General features: G+C 40.9%; 1 protein-coding gene across 6 annotated transcripts in view; it reads right to left on the reverse strand.

Moving 5' to 3' along the window:
- Positions 1 to 1,835: 1,835 nt before the first annotated feature.
- The window catches only part of LOC122078887 (protein XAP5 CIRCADIAN TIMEKEEPER-like), a 61,369-nt gene continuing 43,910 nt past the window's right edge, over positions 1,836 to 19,294 (reverse strand). For 4 of the 6 annotated variants that reach the window (XM_042645106.1, XM_042645078.1, XM_042645114.1 and 1 more), the window contains 8 exons: positions 4,963 to 5,035; positions 4,781 to 4,857; positions 4,631 to 4,692; positions 4,403 to 4,534; positions 4,252 to 4,305; positions 3,975 to 4,040; positions 3,187 to 3,261; positions 1,836 to 2,151 (listed from right to left, as the gene is read on the reverse strand). In XM_042645106.1, coding sequence (XP_042501040.1) covers positions 2,101 to 2,151; positions 3,187 to 3,261; positions 3,975 to 4,040; positions 4,252 to 4,305; positions 4,403 to 4,534; positions 4,631 to 4,692; positions 4,781 to 4,857; positions 4,963 to 5,035 — 590 coding nt within the window. In that variant the 3' untranslated portion in view covers positions 1,836 to 2,100. The remainder of the gene's footprint in view (positions 2,152 to 3,186; positions 3,262 to 3,974; positions 4,041 to 4,251; positions 4,306 to 4,402; positions 4,535 to 4,630; positions 4,693 to 4,780; positions 4,858 to 4,962; positions 5,036 to 19,294) is intronic. The other 2 variants (XM_042645093.1, XM_042645100.1) reach the window with 2 other exon arrangements.

Genomic DNA, 19,294 nt, shown 5'->3' on the forward strand with positions numbered 1-19,294 from the left:
AAACTTGAAATCAAGAGGTTTTAAGATAAGCAGATCGAAGACAGAGTATATGATGTCCCCCTTCAGTTAGACTAGAGGAATGGAAGGAGTGGTGAAACTTGGGTAGCAAGAGCTACCTCAGAGTGACTGTTTTAAATACTTGGGGTCCATCTTTAACAAAGAGGGGGATATAGAGGATTATGTTGCCCACAGAATTAAAGTGGGATGGATGAAATTGAGAGGTGCATCAGGAGTACTATGTGACAAAAAGAATGCCTAGTAAACTTAAGAGAAAATTCTACAGGGTAGTGGTAAGGGCAACTATGACATATGGAGCGGAGTGTTGGACAGTTAAGAAGAGAGATTTGACCAAGCTGAGTGTAACTGAGATGAGAATGCAAAGAGGATTATGCGGCAAGACTAGGAGAGATAGAGTAAGGAATGATTGTATAAGAAACGAGTTGGGTGTTGCACTAATCCAAGACAAGCTCCACGAGAACCAGTTGAGGTGGTATGATCATGTGCAACGGAGACCTATATATGCCCCAGTAAGGAAGAGTGAGCAGATTCATTTGGAGGGAGCCAAAAAAGGTAGTGGTAGGCCTAAAATGACTATTATTGAAGTTATGAGAAAAGACGTATATGGTGGGGCTCGATTCTAATATAACCATGGATAGAGTTTTGTGGAGGACAAAGATCCGGGTAGCCGACCCCGTGTAAGGGATGTCAATGTGATGAATATTTGGTTTCTACCTTATCTGCTTCTCTTAGTCCCTTTTTCACTTTTTTTCCTTATTTTGTTGCTTCTTGGTTCTTTTTTTAACCAACCCCATTTAGTTGAGATAAGGTTATATTTGTTGTTGTATGATATTCCATGAATAGACTATTTTAAAACATTGAACAGGATGTAAAAATATGAGATAATGGCTAGGAGTTCCGAAGTCCGAGACCTCGAAAGTGTGGGCGTAGCACACCACAGCTTCACCAATTGAAGCTAGGCAGTTGTTGTTAAGTATATGATACTAGATTGCACCAAAATGTTAACCGTAATGAAACACTCAAGCGATTGATATGATCATCACATGGTGGCATATCAAATCATCCTTGGTGCAAAGTGTGATACATTCGAAGTTCCGCCTTTAAAATTTTGAAGTCTTACTTATTAAGGGTCCATGACCTAATTAAGTTTAATCTATGACGCTCATTTTGGCATATTATATTTTGCCATACACCTTCCATATGTCACGGTGATAATCAAAACAAGTTTTTGATGATACTGGTCACTTCTAGATATCTGCATCATTCCTTTATTTTTCTTTGACTTGCTTTCGATGTAGTCCGAGATAAAGAAATCAAACATGACATGATGGTAGGTAGGACATGTTGGGACTGAATTCCTTTGTGGTGCAACATGACGTCTGGCGTTGGCATGCATCCAACGGTCAGAAACACTCAGGCACGGAGTCCAAAGCAATCAGACATAGCCCAAATCATTTATAAACGTTGAATGCACACCAGACGCCCTATTACGCTACAAAGGATTCAAGTCCAGACATGTTGCCATCTAGATCTGAATCATCTGACTCAATTTTAATCCTCTTAAGGGATATTTGATGCAAAGACACCAATCTCACTGAGGTAATGGTTGATATGTACCTGATCACATTCCTATTCCTTTACAAAATCACTAAAAGTAGGATTTGGGGAAATGATGTAAGCTCTGGCAATTTTCCAATTCGAATAATTTCCTTGCCCTTACTGCATATCCAAACGTGAAATTTGACTTGACGGACAAATTTCAAATCCAAACCATGAAATCCTGCAATTCAAACACCCCCTTAAGATTGTAGAACAGATGCACAAAACAGAGAATTACTATCTCATTATAGATGGTAAAAAAATGATAAGTCAGTTGACAGATTCAGCTTCTTATTCTTTTCTTCTCTCCCCACCACCCCCCACCAAAAAAAAAAAAAAAAAATCCCACCCCCAATAAAAATAAAAAAATTACTTATCAAGCAGTATATTCTAATGTTAAGTAACATGTAGACAATGTCCCAACCCAAAAGAAAACAAATATAGAGAGAGAATAAGAAAACCAAGAAGGAAACGGGTCTCCCATCAATCCCCATGAATGGTATAACGCTCCCATTTCCTTGTTGGGTCATAAATCTGCAACAATCCATCCAGGATATACAATTAGATGGCTAACCACAACAAATATATTTTCATAGCAATATTATAAATTTTAGATGTCCTAAGAACTCTTAAGTTGCAATTCCTATTTAAAACATAGGATACTTTAGAACAGAAACCAAATGCTAAATATGGAAGTAGAATTGAAATCCCATGGTTAGATTTGAATATTTAGAAAATTCTTAGTAGAAGAAGAAATTCAAGAAACCAGAACCAAAAAATAGAAAAGAATCAGAATAATAAATTATAATGGGGAGAAGAGAATTGCAAGAACTAACCTTGTAATTAATAGAGAAGAAGAGAAGAAAAGATTATTGAAAAGAAGAAATCAAGTCTGGGATACTAATCTTGTATGCCAAGCTCACTAAAACAAACTAACATTCTTTACTCAAATCATCTACAATTGATGGTGGTCTATTCCATATATAAAACCATCTAGAACTCCTAAATGACTCAAAAAAGGACTCATAATCACTCTGTTATACTGATTTCAAGTAAATGCACTCAAAATTAAACTCTTAAAAGCTAAAGTATCCTAATCTAACTCAAAACACTTAAGACATTGATTTCGTGCATTAACTTTACCCCCACTTTATGGGCCTATAAATTAGGCCCGTTATAATGAAATCCAAGGAAATAAAAGGGCAACCTATACTATAACTACCCAAAGCTTAATTTCAGCCCAATAGACATCCATACGCGATTAATGACTAATGCAACTGCAGCATCAGACCCAGCCCCTTGTGGCAGAAATAGGTGAGGTTGCAACCAATGACCTGTTCCCTATATTAAAGGGCATTTTCTGTAGTTCCATTCATAGGTACATAGTATATTTCAACATCCTATGGTTCAATTACATGCGCATTACAAGGTATTCACTAAAACCATGGTCATCACAGAGTGCAAACAATTAAACTCTTTTCTGCAAGCTTAAATAAACTACACTGAGGTATGTGCAATATACAACCTGACAAACAGGCACACACAGAGAAAGAGAGAGAGAGAGAGAACCTCCCATCTTGAAGCAGGGAAGATATGCTTATTCTTCTCGTACCAATGCCTCTCCACCACCTTTCCAGCATGGGACTGTTTTAACACATGAGACAAGAAGATGAGCTTATCTTCCAAAATTTTCCCTTTTCTTTTGCATGGTGAGGGAAAAGGGAGGGATAGCAAAGTTGGTGACTGCTTAGTTGTCATGGTTAGGCAGATTTTGAGCTCAGGTCTGTAGGTTATGCCTTCACTTTTTACGGGCAACAAATCCCAAGCACAAGCTTGGGCACAATGATGTGATGCACATGCATGAACACACATACACATGAGCTGATGAGCAGGATTACCAAACAGATAATGGCGAATCATGCACCCAACAGTTCTTTTAACACAACTAAGGGTCCAAATGTTTCCCAATGGACCCAATCTACCTCCCTCACCTGTGAAGATTATCCTTCTACTCCTGGTCAGATTTTACTTTTTGTGGGGGGTAGGGTGGAGAGGGATTGAATGCTGGCTCATGGGCCACTATTCCAACCAAGGCGGCTCAGCCTGGACTGGAATATGGCGCTTTGGTCACCTAGGCGCCTTGCCAACCATGCTTCCATCATATTGATATGAAGATATGAAATTGGTATTTCATTTGGTATGTTGAACCCACTATTCAATTTTCGCTATTATTGTAAGCCACTTTTAAGTTCCATATTTACACCATGCCACGTTTAAAATGACATTCTAAATGCAATCACCAGGAAAAGGGTGGGGGGAGGGAGGAAGCTATCAAAGGAACTTAATAAGAAATTTACCTCGTCCTTCTCTATTGTTGCATCAGCAATTGTCCGAACATCCTCATGAACATCGAAGTGGAAAAGCTGTTTGGAACAAAAAAAAAAACATGCTAAGAACCACTGCAAGTCCATCCCACCCTAGAAAAAATTAGGAGAAGCTTTAAGATCATCCTGATAGCTAGGATAAATCAGAAGCAATTATATATGGGCTATTGCTTTTACAAAAAATTATAGAGATCACTCCCACAAAAAAATAAATAAATAAAGAAATAAATGATTATTTAGAGAGCATTACCGGACCGCTTTTTCCCCTGGCTTTGTTGACAATCAGTTCATAGAAACTATGTTGCTGAACTTCCAAGATTCGTGGAAAGTAAAGAAGCAGGATTAGTTATTATATGTTAAAATCCGTAAGTGCAAAAAAATCATCTCAGAAATGTACTCACATGGGGAATGATCAGATCTTCCTTGACATAAAGCAAGTTCTCCACTGAGGTTGTCCGGATCTCACGGAACTCAGGTGCAAGTTGCTGCTGAACAGCCCGAAGAAACTCTCCTATGGTATCACCTTTCCGTGCCTGAACAGCAAAAGACAACTGATGCTGATAAGAAGGCCAAGTCAAACATCGAGCAATGACTAAATATAATACTGAGAGGCTTTACTCTCTAATGACCTGAATCACACGCCTATGGCCTGCTCCATCCCAGTAACTGTAAGTAATTTCAAGGGCCTCATCTAAAACACATGAAGAAAGTAGTTCAACAAATAGAGTATTCTTTACGCATTATGACAGAATTCAATGGAATTAGAATTGCAGAATTACTTCGGATCTGTTCCTGCTCATGAAGCCACTGTTTCCGCAACCTTTCCCGTTCAGCCTGTTCCTCTGCTTCTCTCTCACTGAAAGAAAATCCTCAGCACCTCATGCTCAAAGAGAAATAGGAAAAACGTAATTAGCTTTTAGTTCATACTAAAAACACAACCAGGTAGAAAGAAATGCAATACCTATCTGGCAGAAAACTTGTCTCTACGGTTGGATCCTTGCCAAATTTCCCAAACCTCTTCAACTCCTGTCCTTCTGAGCAGTCAGAAAAAAAAATGATAAGTGTTTCATCTGATAGGTGAAAAGGAACTGAAAATTAACAGAACAGAAAACATAGAATTCATAGTAACAATTCCAACGCCATGCCATCATGCTATTCATCAAAATGAACTTCTTTACAGAAAAATCAAAGAGAGATTTTTAGATTTTACTCTTAAGACAATTAGCCAAAGACTCATTTAATAGGCAAAAGTAAATTCCATTGGTACCTGTAATGGGCATGCCCCAACTACAGGTCTATTACATCAAAGGAATGAGATTGAGCAGTCAATGGATCAAGTTTAAATAGTCCTTACTTTCCATTGCGCCTGCCCTCTCTTACTAGTAATGGAGAGTAATCTATTTAGCATGTCACAAAAATCACACCACCCGGAATGATTGAGAAACCTTTGTTAGAGAGTATGTACTAAGAGTAGTTTGGGAACCAGTTAAGCCACATTTTCCCTTATATTGTAATTCTTCTTTTTCCCTTTTTACCTCCCTAGGGAGGTGTATGCAATTCCATGTAATATATTAGTGAAGCAATATATGTGTGGGAGAGATCATTCTGTCAACACAACATTCTACCCTCAATCTCTCTTCTTCTCCTTCTCCTTCTACCTTCTTCCCTAACCTTCCCTCTTCTTTACTCTATTGTTCTCTTCCGATCTTTACATTCTAACTTGGTATCAGAGCACTGCGATCTTGGTTTGGGAGTTGTTCTCTAAGTTTTCCACCTCCATTTCTCTCTTTGGAACCCTAGATTGCAAAGAGTTTCCAAGGAAGAGACCATTATGTGAAAAGCATGAAGAACTCATGAAATGAGTTTAAGGAAGATCAAAGCAAACCTGAGAAGAAATTCTATGTGAAGATACAGAATATTGGATCTGTTTGGAGCTCATATCAACAAAAAATAGGTTCCACAAGGCTACCGCCAGCTTCTTCTTGGGATTCCTCTTTCTCTCCCATCCGACCACCATTGGAGGTGGGTTATGACTCTTTTGGATCACCCAAGGCAGATCTATCACCCATGTATGCCCTCAGTTCATAGAGAATAGAGTTGTGAAGTCACAACTCAAAACTTGCTCTCTCTCAAGGTATCCCCTCCCCTGTTTTGTTCTTTTTTGCATCTGAAATGCAATTTGTGGTGGATTCCAGCAATATTGGGTTGATGAGATGTATTGTTTGAGCTATTAAAGTGTTATGGAGAATTGGTTCATCTTGAAATGAGAATTTGATTTGGATTTTTTTGTGTTGTGTGTTTGCTACCCTTGCTATGTTTGTTTTTGAGTATTGAAAAGGAAGATTTGGGTTGAGTGTGTACTCCACATCTTGTGTTACTCTCAAAAGTTTCTCTATACGATAAGTCTAAAAATAGTGGACTTAGAGAAGTTTCTACCAGTGCATTGAGTACTGCTCATCCTACTCAGATGACTATTGAGAATCCAAATCCTTACATCTCTATTGTGAAGCTGGACAACATCAATTGTTTAAATTGGGCTCACTCTGTGAAGTTTTCCTTGCGGAGTAGGGGAAAGTTGGGTATGCTACAAGTACCATCCAAGCTCCTAACCAAAATGACCCAAAATAAAAAATGGGAGAGTGAGAACTCTACTGTTATGATTTGGCTGATATTCTTTATAAACCTGAGATTGGAAGGAGGTCTATGAGAAAAGACACTGTGAAGCACATTTGGGACTGTTGCCAAAACTTTTGACCGAGTGGGAAACTCAGCTAAGGTCTATCAACTACTCTAAAAGGTCATTACAATGAAGCAAGGAAATATGACCATTTCTAAGTACTAAAACATTGCCATTGGTCTCTCGGAAGAGTATTATCGCTATAGGGACCTTCAATTGTCCAATCCAGAAGGTGAAGCTACGTTTACCGCACACTTGAAAAGGAGCGTGTTCTTATCTTACTTGGTGGTTTGAATCCGGAGTATGAGCCAATCCAGATACAAATCCTGGGCAGATCTCTCCTTCCGTCCCTTGATGAGGTATGTAGTTATTTGACGAGTGAGGAGACTCAGCGAGTGGCCATGGAACCTACACCTCCTCTTGACCGATCAAATCTTACTTCTAGCTCTCAAAAGGATTGGCGTGGTGGCGGTAGAGACCAAGGGCCACCTCGTGGAGATGACAGAGATAGAAACTGATGTGATCATTGTGGGAAATCTGGGCACACCAAAGAAATATGATGGGTTCTTCATGGCCTTCTTCCTAGCACACGTGGTGGCCATAGAGGAGGAGCTAGAGCACACAGTGTGCAGACTGAGACTGACAATACAGGGTCTCTTCCCAACATACAGACAAAGCACAACTCCGTTACCAGGGAGGATATTATAGCATTCCATATGGTAATGTTATAGCTAGGGGGCACATCTTTTCATTCACGATGCCAAACTCTTCACCTTCAGCCTTGCAGGTTTCCACATTTGCTTCTTCCACAGCTTCATCTTGGGTTATTGATTCTAGTGCCACTGACCACATGACTGGTACGCCCCATTATTATAATTCCTGCACCATTTTTTCCAATAGGGATAAGGTTAAGGTAGTTGATGGCTCTCTTTCCTTCATTTCTGGTAAAGGTAGCAATCTTGTTACTTCCTCCATTTTACTTAAGTCTGTTCTTCATGCCCCTAACCTTACCACTAATCTTTTATCTGTAAGTCACATGACAAAATCTTTAAATTGTTGCGTGACATTTTTTCCTTATCATTCTCTCTTTCAGGATTTGGAGACGAAAAAGATTATTGGCAGTTGGAGTGAGGAGAAAGGGCTCTACTTGAACCACAATCACCTTTTTGGCCATACCTCATTCCTATGTATGTGGATGACTGGACGTAGTGATAGCAATTTCGTGCATCATGTAATGCTTTGGCACCAACGTTTAGGACATCCCTCTTTTGTCGTTATGAGGAAATCATTACCTCATTATTTACTTCTTTTTCTACTTCCCACTTTTTTCATTGTGAACCATGTATTTTAGCAAAACATTGTCGTTCCTCTTATCCCTATCATAATAATAAATCTATTGTTCCTTTTCACATTGTGCACTATGATGTATGGGGGGCCTCTACTACTACTATTTTATTTGGTTATCACTACTTTGTTTCATTTGTCAATGATTCCTCCCATACCACTTGGACTGATCTGATGAAAACATAAGAGTGATGTTTATGATGCCTTTAAAATTTTTTTACCATATGAGCTCAGTTTGACAACAAAATTAAAAATTTTCATTCTAATAAAGGGGGGGAATATATGTATGGTGGCCTTCAAGATTATTTTTACTGATAATGGCACTAACCATCAACTAGCTTGTGTTGACACACCCCCAACAAAATGAGGCAGCTGAGAGGAAAAATCGTCATTTGATGGAAGTTTAGAAGGAGTCTTCTTCTTGGCATGTATGTTCCTAAAACCTTTTGGTCTGATGCTCTCCTTACGTCTACCAACAAAACTTTTTGGTTCCAAAACTCCTTTGGACACCTTGTCTCCTCAGTCTTCTTCTTTCTCTCTTCCCCCTAAAGTGTTTGGATGCATTTGTTATGTCCATATTAATGAATCTTCTCGAACAAACTGGACCCCAAGGCTCTCAAATGCATCTTTCTTGGCTGTTCCTCCGCTACCAAAGGTTACAAATTCTACCATCCTTCTTCCAAACGAAAGCTCATTTCAAAAGAAGTCACCTTCCTTGAGTCTGCCCCCTTTTTTGCTCCTCATCAGCATCCAATAGGAATGAAAAGGCTATTGATGACATTCCATTTTTATCCCCATTTCCTATTTCCCCTTTTATGCTTGACATTGGGAAACACAAAGAGGTGGATATGGTTGACATTGGTGATCATTCAGGTGGTGGTTCAGGTTTTGGTAATGAAAAGTGGATATTGTGTACATAAGGAGTAAGAAAACCTGCCAAGAGTCCTCTTTGAATCCACATCTTGAGATCCACCTTCCTCAGTCAGGTAACATCCCTTCTCCTTCATCTGAGTTAGACCTTCCAACAGCTATTAGAAAGGGAAAGAGAGTCTGTACTAATCCTACAGCCCAGTTTGTTTCCTATGATTTTGTCTCTCCTACAAGTGTTGCCTTTACTATTGCTCTCTCCTCTGTTCCTATTCCCAAAATTGTCACTGAAGCTATGTCTGACTCTAAGTGGAAGCAAGCTATGACTGAGGAAATGATGGCCCTTGAGAAAAATTGTACTTGGAAACTAGTTGATCTTCCCAGGGTAAGAGTTCTAGTTGGATGCAGGTGGGTTACACAATCAAGTACCAATCAGATGGTACTATTGAGAGATACAAGGGAAGGCTGATGGAAAAAAGGATACAACCAGGTTTATGGGATTGATTATCAGGAGAAATTTTCTCTTATGCTAAACATAATTCTATAAGGTTCCTCTTATTACTGACAGCAAATAAAAACTGGCCATTGTATCAATCAGATGTGAAGAATGCCTTCATTCGTGGTGATTTAGAAGAGGAAGTGCCATAGTTGTCAAGGCGTCACCTAGGCGTCCAGGCGGTTTGCCTGGGGCCTAGGCGACAGTCGCTTTATTGCACTGCATGCCGCCTTGTGTTTTGGCACTTATTTATGCCAAATATCATTTACTTATTTATGCCGCCTTGTGTTTTGGCACTTTTTATATTTGTTATTTCATTTACTTAAGATATTATTCATAAATAAGCAAATACCCCCTATTTGAATCCAATAAAAATAGTTTAAAAATCAAATTCTAAAAGGATAAAAAGTCAACCACCCAGTCCAAGAAAAAAAATTGGATTTTGGTTATAGGGGCGATTTTCAACTTTTAAATGCTGGAGTTTTTCTCAATTATGAAAATTTTCATAAATTCTATCATGTTAAAACATTGCTAAAAACCAAAAGTCCGGTAAAATAATTTTTTGTTTTAATATCCATAAAATTATCTTCATTCAGGCAATTTTAACAGCATTCGCGCACTTAAAAATAAGTTTGACCGGAGCATAACTTGGTCATTACAACTCAGATTTAAGTAATCTTGGACTTGTTGGAAAGCTGGTTTTATATTATAACTGATACAAAAAGTCTCATGTAAAAATAATATCATTTGACCAATCAAACTTATTATAGAACCAGAGCATTTTTCAAAATTTTATTTTTTTGTAACTTAATATGACTTAATGTTAATTTTTTATGATTTAATATGGCTAAATGTTGATTTTTAATGACTTGATGTTGCTTAATCTTGATTTTTATGTTACAAGGTATATATAGCTTACTAAATAATGTTAGAAAATAGGGAAAATAAAATATAACAATTGGTCGCCTTGTTCGCCTCAAGGCGTGCGCCTTCTCGCCTAATCGCTTAGACAACCCTCCACCGCCTTGGTTCGCCTTGTCGCCGTGACAACTATGAGAGGTGCACATATAAACTCATCCTGGCTTCAAGGTCCCTTCAGTTGAAGAGGTGTGTCTCCTAAAAAAGGCTCTATATGGTCTAAAACAGTCTCCAGAAGCATGGTTTGAAAGGTTCAAATAGGCTATTCTAAATAATGGATACTCATAAAGTCAAGTTAATCATACCTTGTTTACCAAATAAGGAAATGGCACCATCACAGCCCTAATTATCTATGTTGATGACATTGTGGTGACTGAAGATGACAAAACTGAGATAGCTAAGCTACAGACCTACTTAGCCCAACAACTAGGCTCCTAAAGTATTTTCTAGGAATTAAAGTGTCTAGATCCAAAAAGGGTATTAATATATGCCAAAGAAAGTTTGTTCTGGACCTACTGAAAGAAACATGAATGTTAGGTTGCAAACCTGTAAGTTCTCCTATTGAGTAGAATTATAAACTTGGAGAAGACTATGGACCTTATCTTGTTGATGCAGGGAAATATCAGAGGCCAGTTGGGAAGCTTATTTACTTGTCTTTGACTCGCCCAGATATTACTTATGTAGTGGGCGTGGTGAGTCAGTTTATGCATGCCCCCAAGAGTGGGCACTTTGATGTTGTCTACCGCATCCTCAGGTGCTTGAAGTCCTCCCCAAGGATTGCTTTATGCCAGGCATAAACACCTAACAATAGAAGGCTACACTGATGCTGATTGGGCTGGTTCAGTTTTTGACAGGAGTGCACATTTGTGGATGGTAATCTGGTCACATGGAGGAGCAAAAAACAACCTGTGCTGGCTCGATCTAATGCAGAGGCAGAGTTCAAAGCTATGGCTCATATAGTGTGTGAACTCATCTGGTTGAGAATGCTGGTCCAAGAGTTGGTATTTGATACTGAGGCACCCATGAGACTTTATTATGACAACAAGGCTACCATAAGTATAGCATACAACCTTGTGCAACATGACATGACACAACACAGAGGTGGAAAGACACTTCATCAAAGAGAAGATTGACTCTGGCTACATATGGACTCCTTTTGTAAGGATTGGAGATCAGCTGGCCGATATCTTCACAAAAGAGCTCATCCATCATCAGTTCAGTACTCTGTTGTCCAAGCTGGGAATGTATGATATTTATTCTCCAGCTTGAGGGGGAGAGTTAGAATTATGTACTAAGGGTAATTTGGGAACTAGTTATGCTACTTGTTCCCTTATATTGTAATTCTTCTTTTTCCTTTTTTACCTCCCTAGGGAAGTATATGTAATTCCATTTAATATATTAGTGAAGCAATATATGAGTGGAAGAGATCATTCTCTTAGCACAACATTCTACCCTCAATCTTTCTTCTTCTCCTTCTTCTCCTTCTACCTTCTTCCCTAACCTTCTCTCTTCTCTTACTCTCTTGTTCTCTTCCAATATTTACATTCTAACTACATTCAGGTGGCACAAGGTTTTCCTGTTGGACTATTGTATGAAGTCCAGTCCAGGCAGAGTTGCTTTGCTCTTACACCTTCTTCACAAGTTCTTAGTTACTAATTTCTGATTTACAGATTTCTTCTCTGTTCTACATTCAGGCTATAGTTCCTTTGATTTAGTCTTGATTGTCTCCCAGTCCTAGTGGGACTGGAAATTTTAATTCTATTTGACATTTTCCCTAAAAATAAAGAGTTCTCCCATTTTAGGACCCAATGAATTTTTTTGGCCTTTTACGGATCCATGACTCCATACAAAAGGGGGGGAAACAAAGAAAGGTAACAAAACAAACAGGAGGAAAAAAAATAATGAAGTTGTCAGAGACTAAGGAGCTCATGATGTGGGTGAACTTGATTACAAAAAGAAGACAAAAAATTATGTAATTGTTGAACTTGCGGTCTTTTCAACCAAGAAATCATGGAGAAATCAATGGGTTTACCATAGAAATGCAAATAAGTTTCTCTCCTTCCATCAGGTTCCCTAGATCTCTAATTTAGCAAGGGGGGGGGGGAATTTAGGCTTTACATGGGATTTTATGCAGCATAGAGCAGAACAGTTAGCCAGTGTGTACCTAGTTTCCGAACTCCACTAGAAGTCAGACCAAGCAATTCTTGGCAAGGTTTAAAGTATCAGTGTCACGTATTGCATTGACACACCCACCAATACCGATACAATACGATCAATATGATACAGACCAATACTTTACACACTTTCATATAGTACCCCCCTTTAAAGATACCGATACGTATCGATACCCATTGATACCGAAATGACCGACATGATATGATACGGATCAATACTTTAAACCCTGATTCTTGGTGCTTTTTTTGTTTGGATTTCCTTTTCTAATTTCAGTTCGAGTTAATCTTGGAGTTCATAGGCAGAAATTTACTTAGTTTATGCAAAGTTTATTTCAAGTCCTAGAATTTTGTAAGAGCCAGAAAGTCATTGGTGTCAGACGTGTTTTTATCGTTTTATTTTGTAATTTGGTTTCCAGTTTAAAATATGATTAAGAGGGTCTTTTTCTAATATATATATATATATATATATAAATAGATGTACAGGCCTTAGCCTAAAAAAATTTCAGCATTCATCAATACTGTGCACAGCAAAAACAGATCTAATAATATGAAAGGAAAAAAGGAAAAGAACAAAAACCAGAACTTAAGAAGAGACCAATCTTGGCTACATTCGAGCATATATGAATATTTGAACTGCAATAGAAAAGAACAAGAAAAGATAAAAGAAAGGAGTCCAACTGGGAGATTGGCTCATGGAATGCACTCAAGTAGGCTATGAGTCCACACTGCGTTGATAGTAGCCTCATGGGTGATGCCTCTGCCAGCAAGAGCTAGGAAGAGGCCCTAGCCCTACAGCTATAGCAAGAGCTCAGTAGCTAATAGCCAAGGATGGTGGGTGTAGTGGAATTTTTCCTCCTACTCTAAGATCAGACAATATGCTATGTGTGAACACCATAGGAGGAAACCGGGCCTAATGGCCCTCTCTAAGCAAAGCACCCAAGCCCAAAAGGGATAGCTTTTTACTCCAAATGATGCGGATCTGGGTTCCAAAACCGGAATCGGATCACTTATGGGCCCAATTTTTATTTTGGATGAATAAATAATTCATTACCAAGAGAAAGAATAAACAAGGGGAGGAAAAAGGGGGGTGGGAGGCCATGGCCAACAAAGAAAACAAAGGCCGAAGCCTACAGAGAAAGCAAACTAGAAGAATACAATTACAAGCAATGACCAACATAGACTATCAAAATAAAAAGGGGGGGCGAGGGAGAGCCGGGGAACCGGAACCCAAGAAGCTATCAAGTGGGGGGGGATGAAGTCAACCTACAGGTTCTATGAAGCAACGATGCGGGAATTTCTTGGGGTGGCGGGGACTAAACGGGTCTGAAAGAATAAAGCTTTAGACATGACATCAAAGTAGATAGCTTTCCAAATCTTATCCGGAGAACAGGATTTGAAAGTCCATCTACGAATGTTACATTCCATCCAAAGGTGATTAATAGTGGCGGCAAAGGCTAATTTACCAATGCAATCACAGATAGAGGACCCAGAGAATGTCATATCAATCCAATTCCACTCTCTGTCAAAAGGGAGAATGGATCTTCTTGAAGGCCAGCATTTGGACATGACAGTTTTCCAGATGAGGGAAGAAAGAGGGCAGGAGAAGAAGAGGTGAGGAATGTCTTCTATACCCAGGGGGCACAAGCAGTATGTAGGATTGGCTGGGATCATAGTTTTTAAGGCGGTAAGGCGACGGAGGCGTATGAGGGTCTTTCGGAGCGCCTTAGCGATAAGGCAGGCATAAAGCGTCGCCTTATCGGCTAAAGCGTTCCTGTGTACTTTTTTTATAAAACCAATCTATTTTGCTCAAATCTTAGTTGAATCCTATTACTCATATGTTAAATAAATATTAAAGGTTCATATTCATACCAATGTAAGATATTCATCAAGAAAACAAATCAATAAAGTGAATAAACTAAGTTCATCTTCATCAATCATCAATCATCATAACATATTAACATATAATATAAATACATAATTATGAAAAAAAATTATAAATATAAAGAAAAGAAGATAAAAAATACAAGTATTTATTATACTTACCTCTATGATGCTAAAATGAGTGCCTAAGCCTTAAGGTCATCCACTATATTTCTACTCCTGTCAAAGAAGAATGAAGCTCACCGCTGCCGGAGCAAGCTCACCGTTGCCGGAGCAAAATGGTCGCTTGGATCAGTGGTTCTTCCTTGTTACTTGATTCCTTCTCAAAGCCCTTTCTTAAAACCCTTGACAAAATTCAAACCCTGTTTATGAATCGTGTTTTTGTTTTGTTTGTTTTGGTTATTTTTGGTGGAGTAAAGCTGATCCCATACATCTCAAGTGTTAACAAAACCATACACCTACCAATAAAAAATCTATATTTGGAATCTTCATCAAGTAATTTTAAAATGTGTTTAAAAAAAAAAAAAAAAACCCATAAGGTGCTACTTCACATAAGGCGGAGTACTGCCTTACCATCTATAGACTGCATCAGCGCCAAGGCACCGGTAAGGCGACGCCTTAGCAGCGCCTTAAAAACTATGGCTAGGATATGACAGTGGATGAGAAAGGCCTGAGACAGCGCCAAAGAGTAAAGCTGTGGCGTGGGATGTGCCATTTGAACCAAACCACTTTGTGCCACAGAATAACTAGGGAGGGGCTACGAATGTAAAACCAAGAAGAGGCGAAAGTGAAGGTTTCATTAGAGGAGGGGAGCCAGATGCATTTGTCTGCCCTTCCTCTGTGACCAGGGGGGAGGGGGAAGAGGGGAGGACCACAGGTTAAGAAGGGGAGGAGGACAGATGGGAGGGGACCAGCTAGTGGGGGAAAGGATGGAAGAGACAAAGGCAACTGGAGAGAGACCCGAAGAGTATATGGCTCTGGGGGGGACGATGTGAGCGAGGATGCCCGCAAGATGCCAGGGATCCTTCTAGAGGGAGGTGGACTAGCCATTACCAATCTTGAAGGAGATGGTGGAGAGGGCAAGGGGCCGAAGCTCAAGAATCTTTCGCCATATCCAGGATCCATCAGAGATGGAGGGAGCAGTCCAAAGGGAGTTAGACTTGAGAACACCAGAGTATATCCAGTCAACCCAGATGCTCTTATGCTTGAACACAATCTTCCAGATGAGCTTGAGAATTCCAACAGAGTTGGTGGTTTTGATTTTCCTAATCCCAAGGCCACCTTCAGTTTGAGGAAGGCAAACCTTCTACCAGCATAAGGGTCTTAGGAATTTAGAAGAATCAGAACCCTTCCAAAGAAAGGAACAAAGGAGACCCTCAAAGGATTTAATTATAGAAGCAGGAAGGGCAAAGATACCAGACCAGTATAAATACACAGACTGGAGAACCGATCTAATCAGGGTAAGGCGGCCAACAAAAGAGAGAAGTTTGTCTTTCCAGAGCTGGAGCCTTTTCCTAAGGTTATCCAGCATGGGGCACAGTGGTGGGCAGAAAGCCTGGAGGAAATAAGGGGAAGACCCAGGTATTTAACTGGTAGGGAACCAAGTGGGATACCAGCAAGCTCAAACAATGTGGCACAGACATCAGGAGAAACACCAGAAATGAAGATATTGGATTTGAGGAGGTTGATGCTTAGTCCCGAGAAGGATTCAAAGGATTGGAGGGTGGACATGATGGAGGAGATGGAAAGATGATTGGCCTTGGAGAAGATCATGATATCGTCAGCAAAAGCTAGATGGGAGAGGAGAAGGGATTTGCATTTAGGGAAGGGGGAAATGAGGTGGAGGTCAGTAGCAGATTGAATGGAACGAGATAAGACCTCCAAAGAGAGGGAGAAGAGCAGGGGGAGAGGGGGCATCCTTGGCGAATGCCGCGTCCCGAGGGAAAGTACCCAACAAGACTCCCATTTACCAGAATGGAGAAATGAGGGGAGGAGATGCAAGCATGGATCTAGTGGACAAAAAATGGCAGGAAAGACATCTGGAGAAACACATTTGAGATGAAGTTCCAGCTAATGGTGTCAAACGCTTTATGGATGTTAATCTTAAAGAGGGCCGCAGGGGCATGGTTCTTCCAGTCAAAACCGCGGACAATCTTGGGACAGAGGATGATGTTGTTAGAGATGCTTCTACCCGCAATAAAGGCCGACTGATTGGGGCTGACGAGGGAGTCAATGACTTTCTGGATCCTGTTAGTAAGGATTTTGGCAATGAATTTGTAAAGGAGATCACAGAGAAAAATGGGCCTGAAGTCATTTATGGAAGCCAATCCCTCTTTCTTGGGGATGAGACACAAGAAGGTGCACACCGCAAAAATAAGGTCATTTCTTATGGTGCTGCAATAGGCAGAGAAGAAGCCCATACTAAAACCATCAGGGCCCGAGGCTTTGTTGGATTTATGGGAGAGGATGGCAGAAATGATTTCCTCATCACTGGGAATGGATTGGAGAAAAGGAATGAACTTATTAGGGATGAACTTATTGAGGAGGTCATGGGGGATGGGGGTTTGGCTGTAGGGGAGGGACTGAATAGCCTCTAAAAGTGGGAGGCTGCTTGCTACTTAATGAGATCTGGGGCAAAGAGGCGGTCCCGAAGGAGGAAATGAGCATAGGGATGGAATTGGCATTAATCCTTGCTCTAAGGGAGCATGGAAATAAGCCGAGTTAGAGTCTCCCAAATCAAGCCATTTGATTCAGGCTTTCTGACGGAGAAAGCTCTCTTCTTGGACGAGGAGATGAGAAAGATCAATAGTAGCGACTTTCTCTTCCTCAGCAAGGGATGGGTTGAGGAGATCATGTTGGTGCCTGGCTTGGATAGAGAGGAGCTTTTCTCGGCCAAAAGTGACACGAAAGGAGATGTTCCCAAAGGTGTAAGAGTTTCAGAGCTTTAGAGCAAATTTCACACTATTAAGCCTGTTGGCAAAAGCAATATGAGGGGATGGGGAGTGAGGGAAGTGGCAATTTCCATGTATCATGGACAAGAGAATGGAAATCCGGATGGGAGGTCCACATGTCGAAGAACTTGAATGGCTTCAGTCCAAAGGAGCGGAAGGGGAGGACATGGATTGAGATGGGACTATGGTCAGAGATCCCAGGAAGCTCAAAGCAGACATGAGAAGAGGGGAAGGAGACAAGGAGTTGAGCCAGGATTCATTGGCTAGGGCCCTGTCTAGCTTGTAGGCCACCCAAAGCTTACCAGCTCTCTTGTTGTGCCAAGTGAGCTTAGGCCCAGACCATCTAAGGTCAGTAAGATTGAGATCCTCAATGCAATCATTGAAAGAGTCCACAACCTGAGAATCAATGGGGTTACCCCCTGCTTTTCATGATTGTACCTGATGACATTGAAGTCTCTAGCAATGCCCCAAGGATTGGGACCAACTGTGTTGGAGAAGAAGAGAAGATTGTCCCAAAGGGGAATACGGAAGGACGCACGGTTGTGAGCATAAATGATGGAAAGGAAGCAAACGAAAGGACTGGAGTGATGGGATATGGAGATGTGGATAGCTTGAGCAGAGGAAGAGTGGCAAGAGATGTTGAGAAAGGAGGGATCACAAAGAATCCAGATCCTTCTATTCAGACTGTGCAGATAATTAGCCAAGAAGGACCAAGAGGGAGCAACTGACAAAGCAATGCGGGAGGCAATGGGTTCTAAGACCCTAGTCTCAAAGAGACAACAGAAGTTGGACTTGGAGGAGCGAATGCAAGATCTAATTTTCGATTGTTTAGCCAAGGAATTAAGACCTCGAACGTTCCAGATGGTCCAGGGGATCATTTAGAACAGGGGTGAGTGGGCATCGGACGCTTGGAAGAGCTGCAAGGTGTGGAGGGGGTGGGGAGGCCTGGTGGGGCAAGAGATCTGCGGCTGTAACCAATGACAGGGGTGGAGCTGGGGTTGTTTAATGATCTGGTGATAATGGTAGAGGCTTTGGGTTTCTGTTTTCTGAACTTTTGGGTGGAGGATTTGGTAGTGCTAATGGATGGTGGCTTAATGGAGGTTTGGTGATTGGGCAGGAGAGATAGCCAAATTGGGGTCCAGGGTACCGGTTAAAGTAGCATAGTCAGCCAGCTGTAGAGTTGCAATAGCCATGGCTAGAACAATTCTTCAGAGACAAGTCGCAGGTGGTGGCATCATAGTCTTCAGGAGCCAAAGTGATCATATAGCTTTGGTAGAAAGCCAAAGCAGGTGTCGAATCCAGATTACGGTAGGGGCCTTCCAAGGCTGTCTTTAGCAGAGAGCAAAGTAAGGTAGAGGTATCAAGGCCTTCCAAGGCCAAACGAGGAGCAGGTTGGAGGTTCTGGTTGTCGGAGAAGACTTGAACATCAGATGGAGTAGGCAGAAGGTTCCAATCGTCGGAGAAGCCTTGAACATCAGCAATAGCAGACTCGGCATCAAGTGAAGAAGCAATCGCCGCAGCAGATGAGGCATCGAACGAAGAAGCAGTTGCAGCAGACGAGGCATCGAGAGAAGATGTCAGAGCAGGGTTGTCGGCTGGAGGATAGGCGACACCGGGGGAGGAGTTCAGAGTCAAAGCACAAGAAGGAGCCAGGTGAAGTGGCAAACCGGCAGTAGCGAAGGAGGATGTGTAGCCTGAGGAGTTTCGGGTAATGATAGCATCCCAAGAGAGAGCATCATCGGGTAAAGGAGACGGTGGTAGTGGGTTGGACTAGTCGAGTATCAGGTCAGGTTGGTCGCTAGGGTTAGAAGGTTGGTTAAATGGGTGGGTCAGGTTATAAGGGTTTCTAAGGTAAAAGGGGTGGTCCGATGGGTATTTTGAAAGTTGGTTTAGCAAATAGACCAGGAGAAATTGACTTAAGAGAACAAATGGTGGTTCAAGGTTGGACCGGGATGGTTGGACAAAGGGAGAAAGGTTATTAGAAG

This window comes from Macadamia integrifolia, chromosome 1 (genome assembly GCF_013358625.1).
Source record: "Macadamia integrifolia cultivar HAES 741 chromosome 1, SCU_Mint_v3, whole genome shotgun sequence".
Lineage (NCBI taxonomy): Eukaryota > Viridiplantae > Streptophyta > Magnoliopsida > Proteales > Proteaceae > Macadamia > Macadamia integrifolia.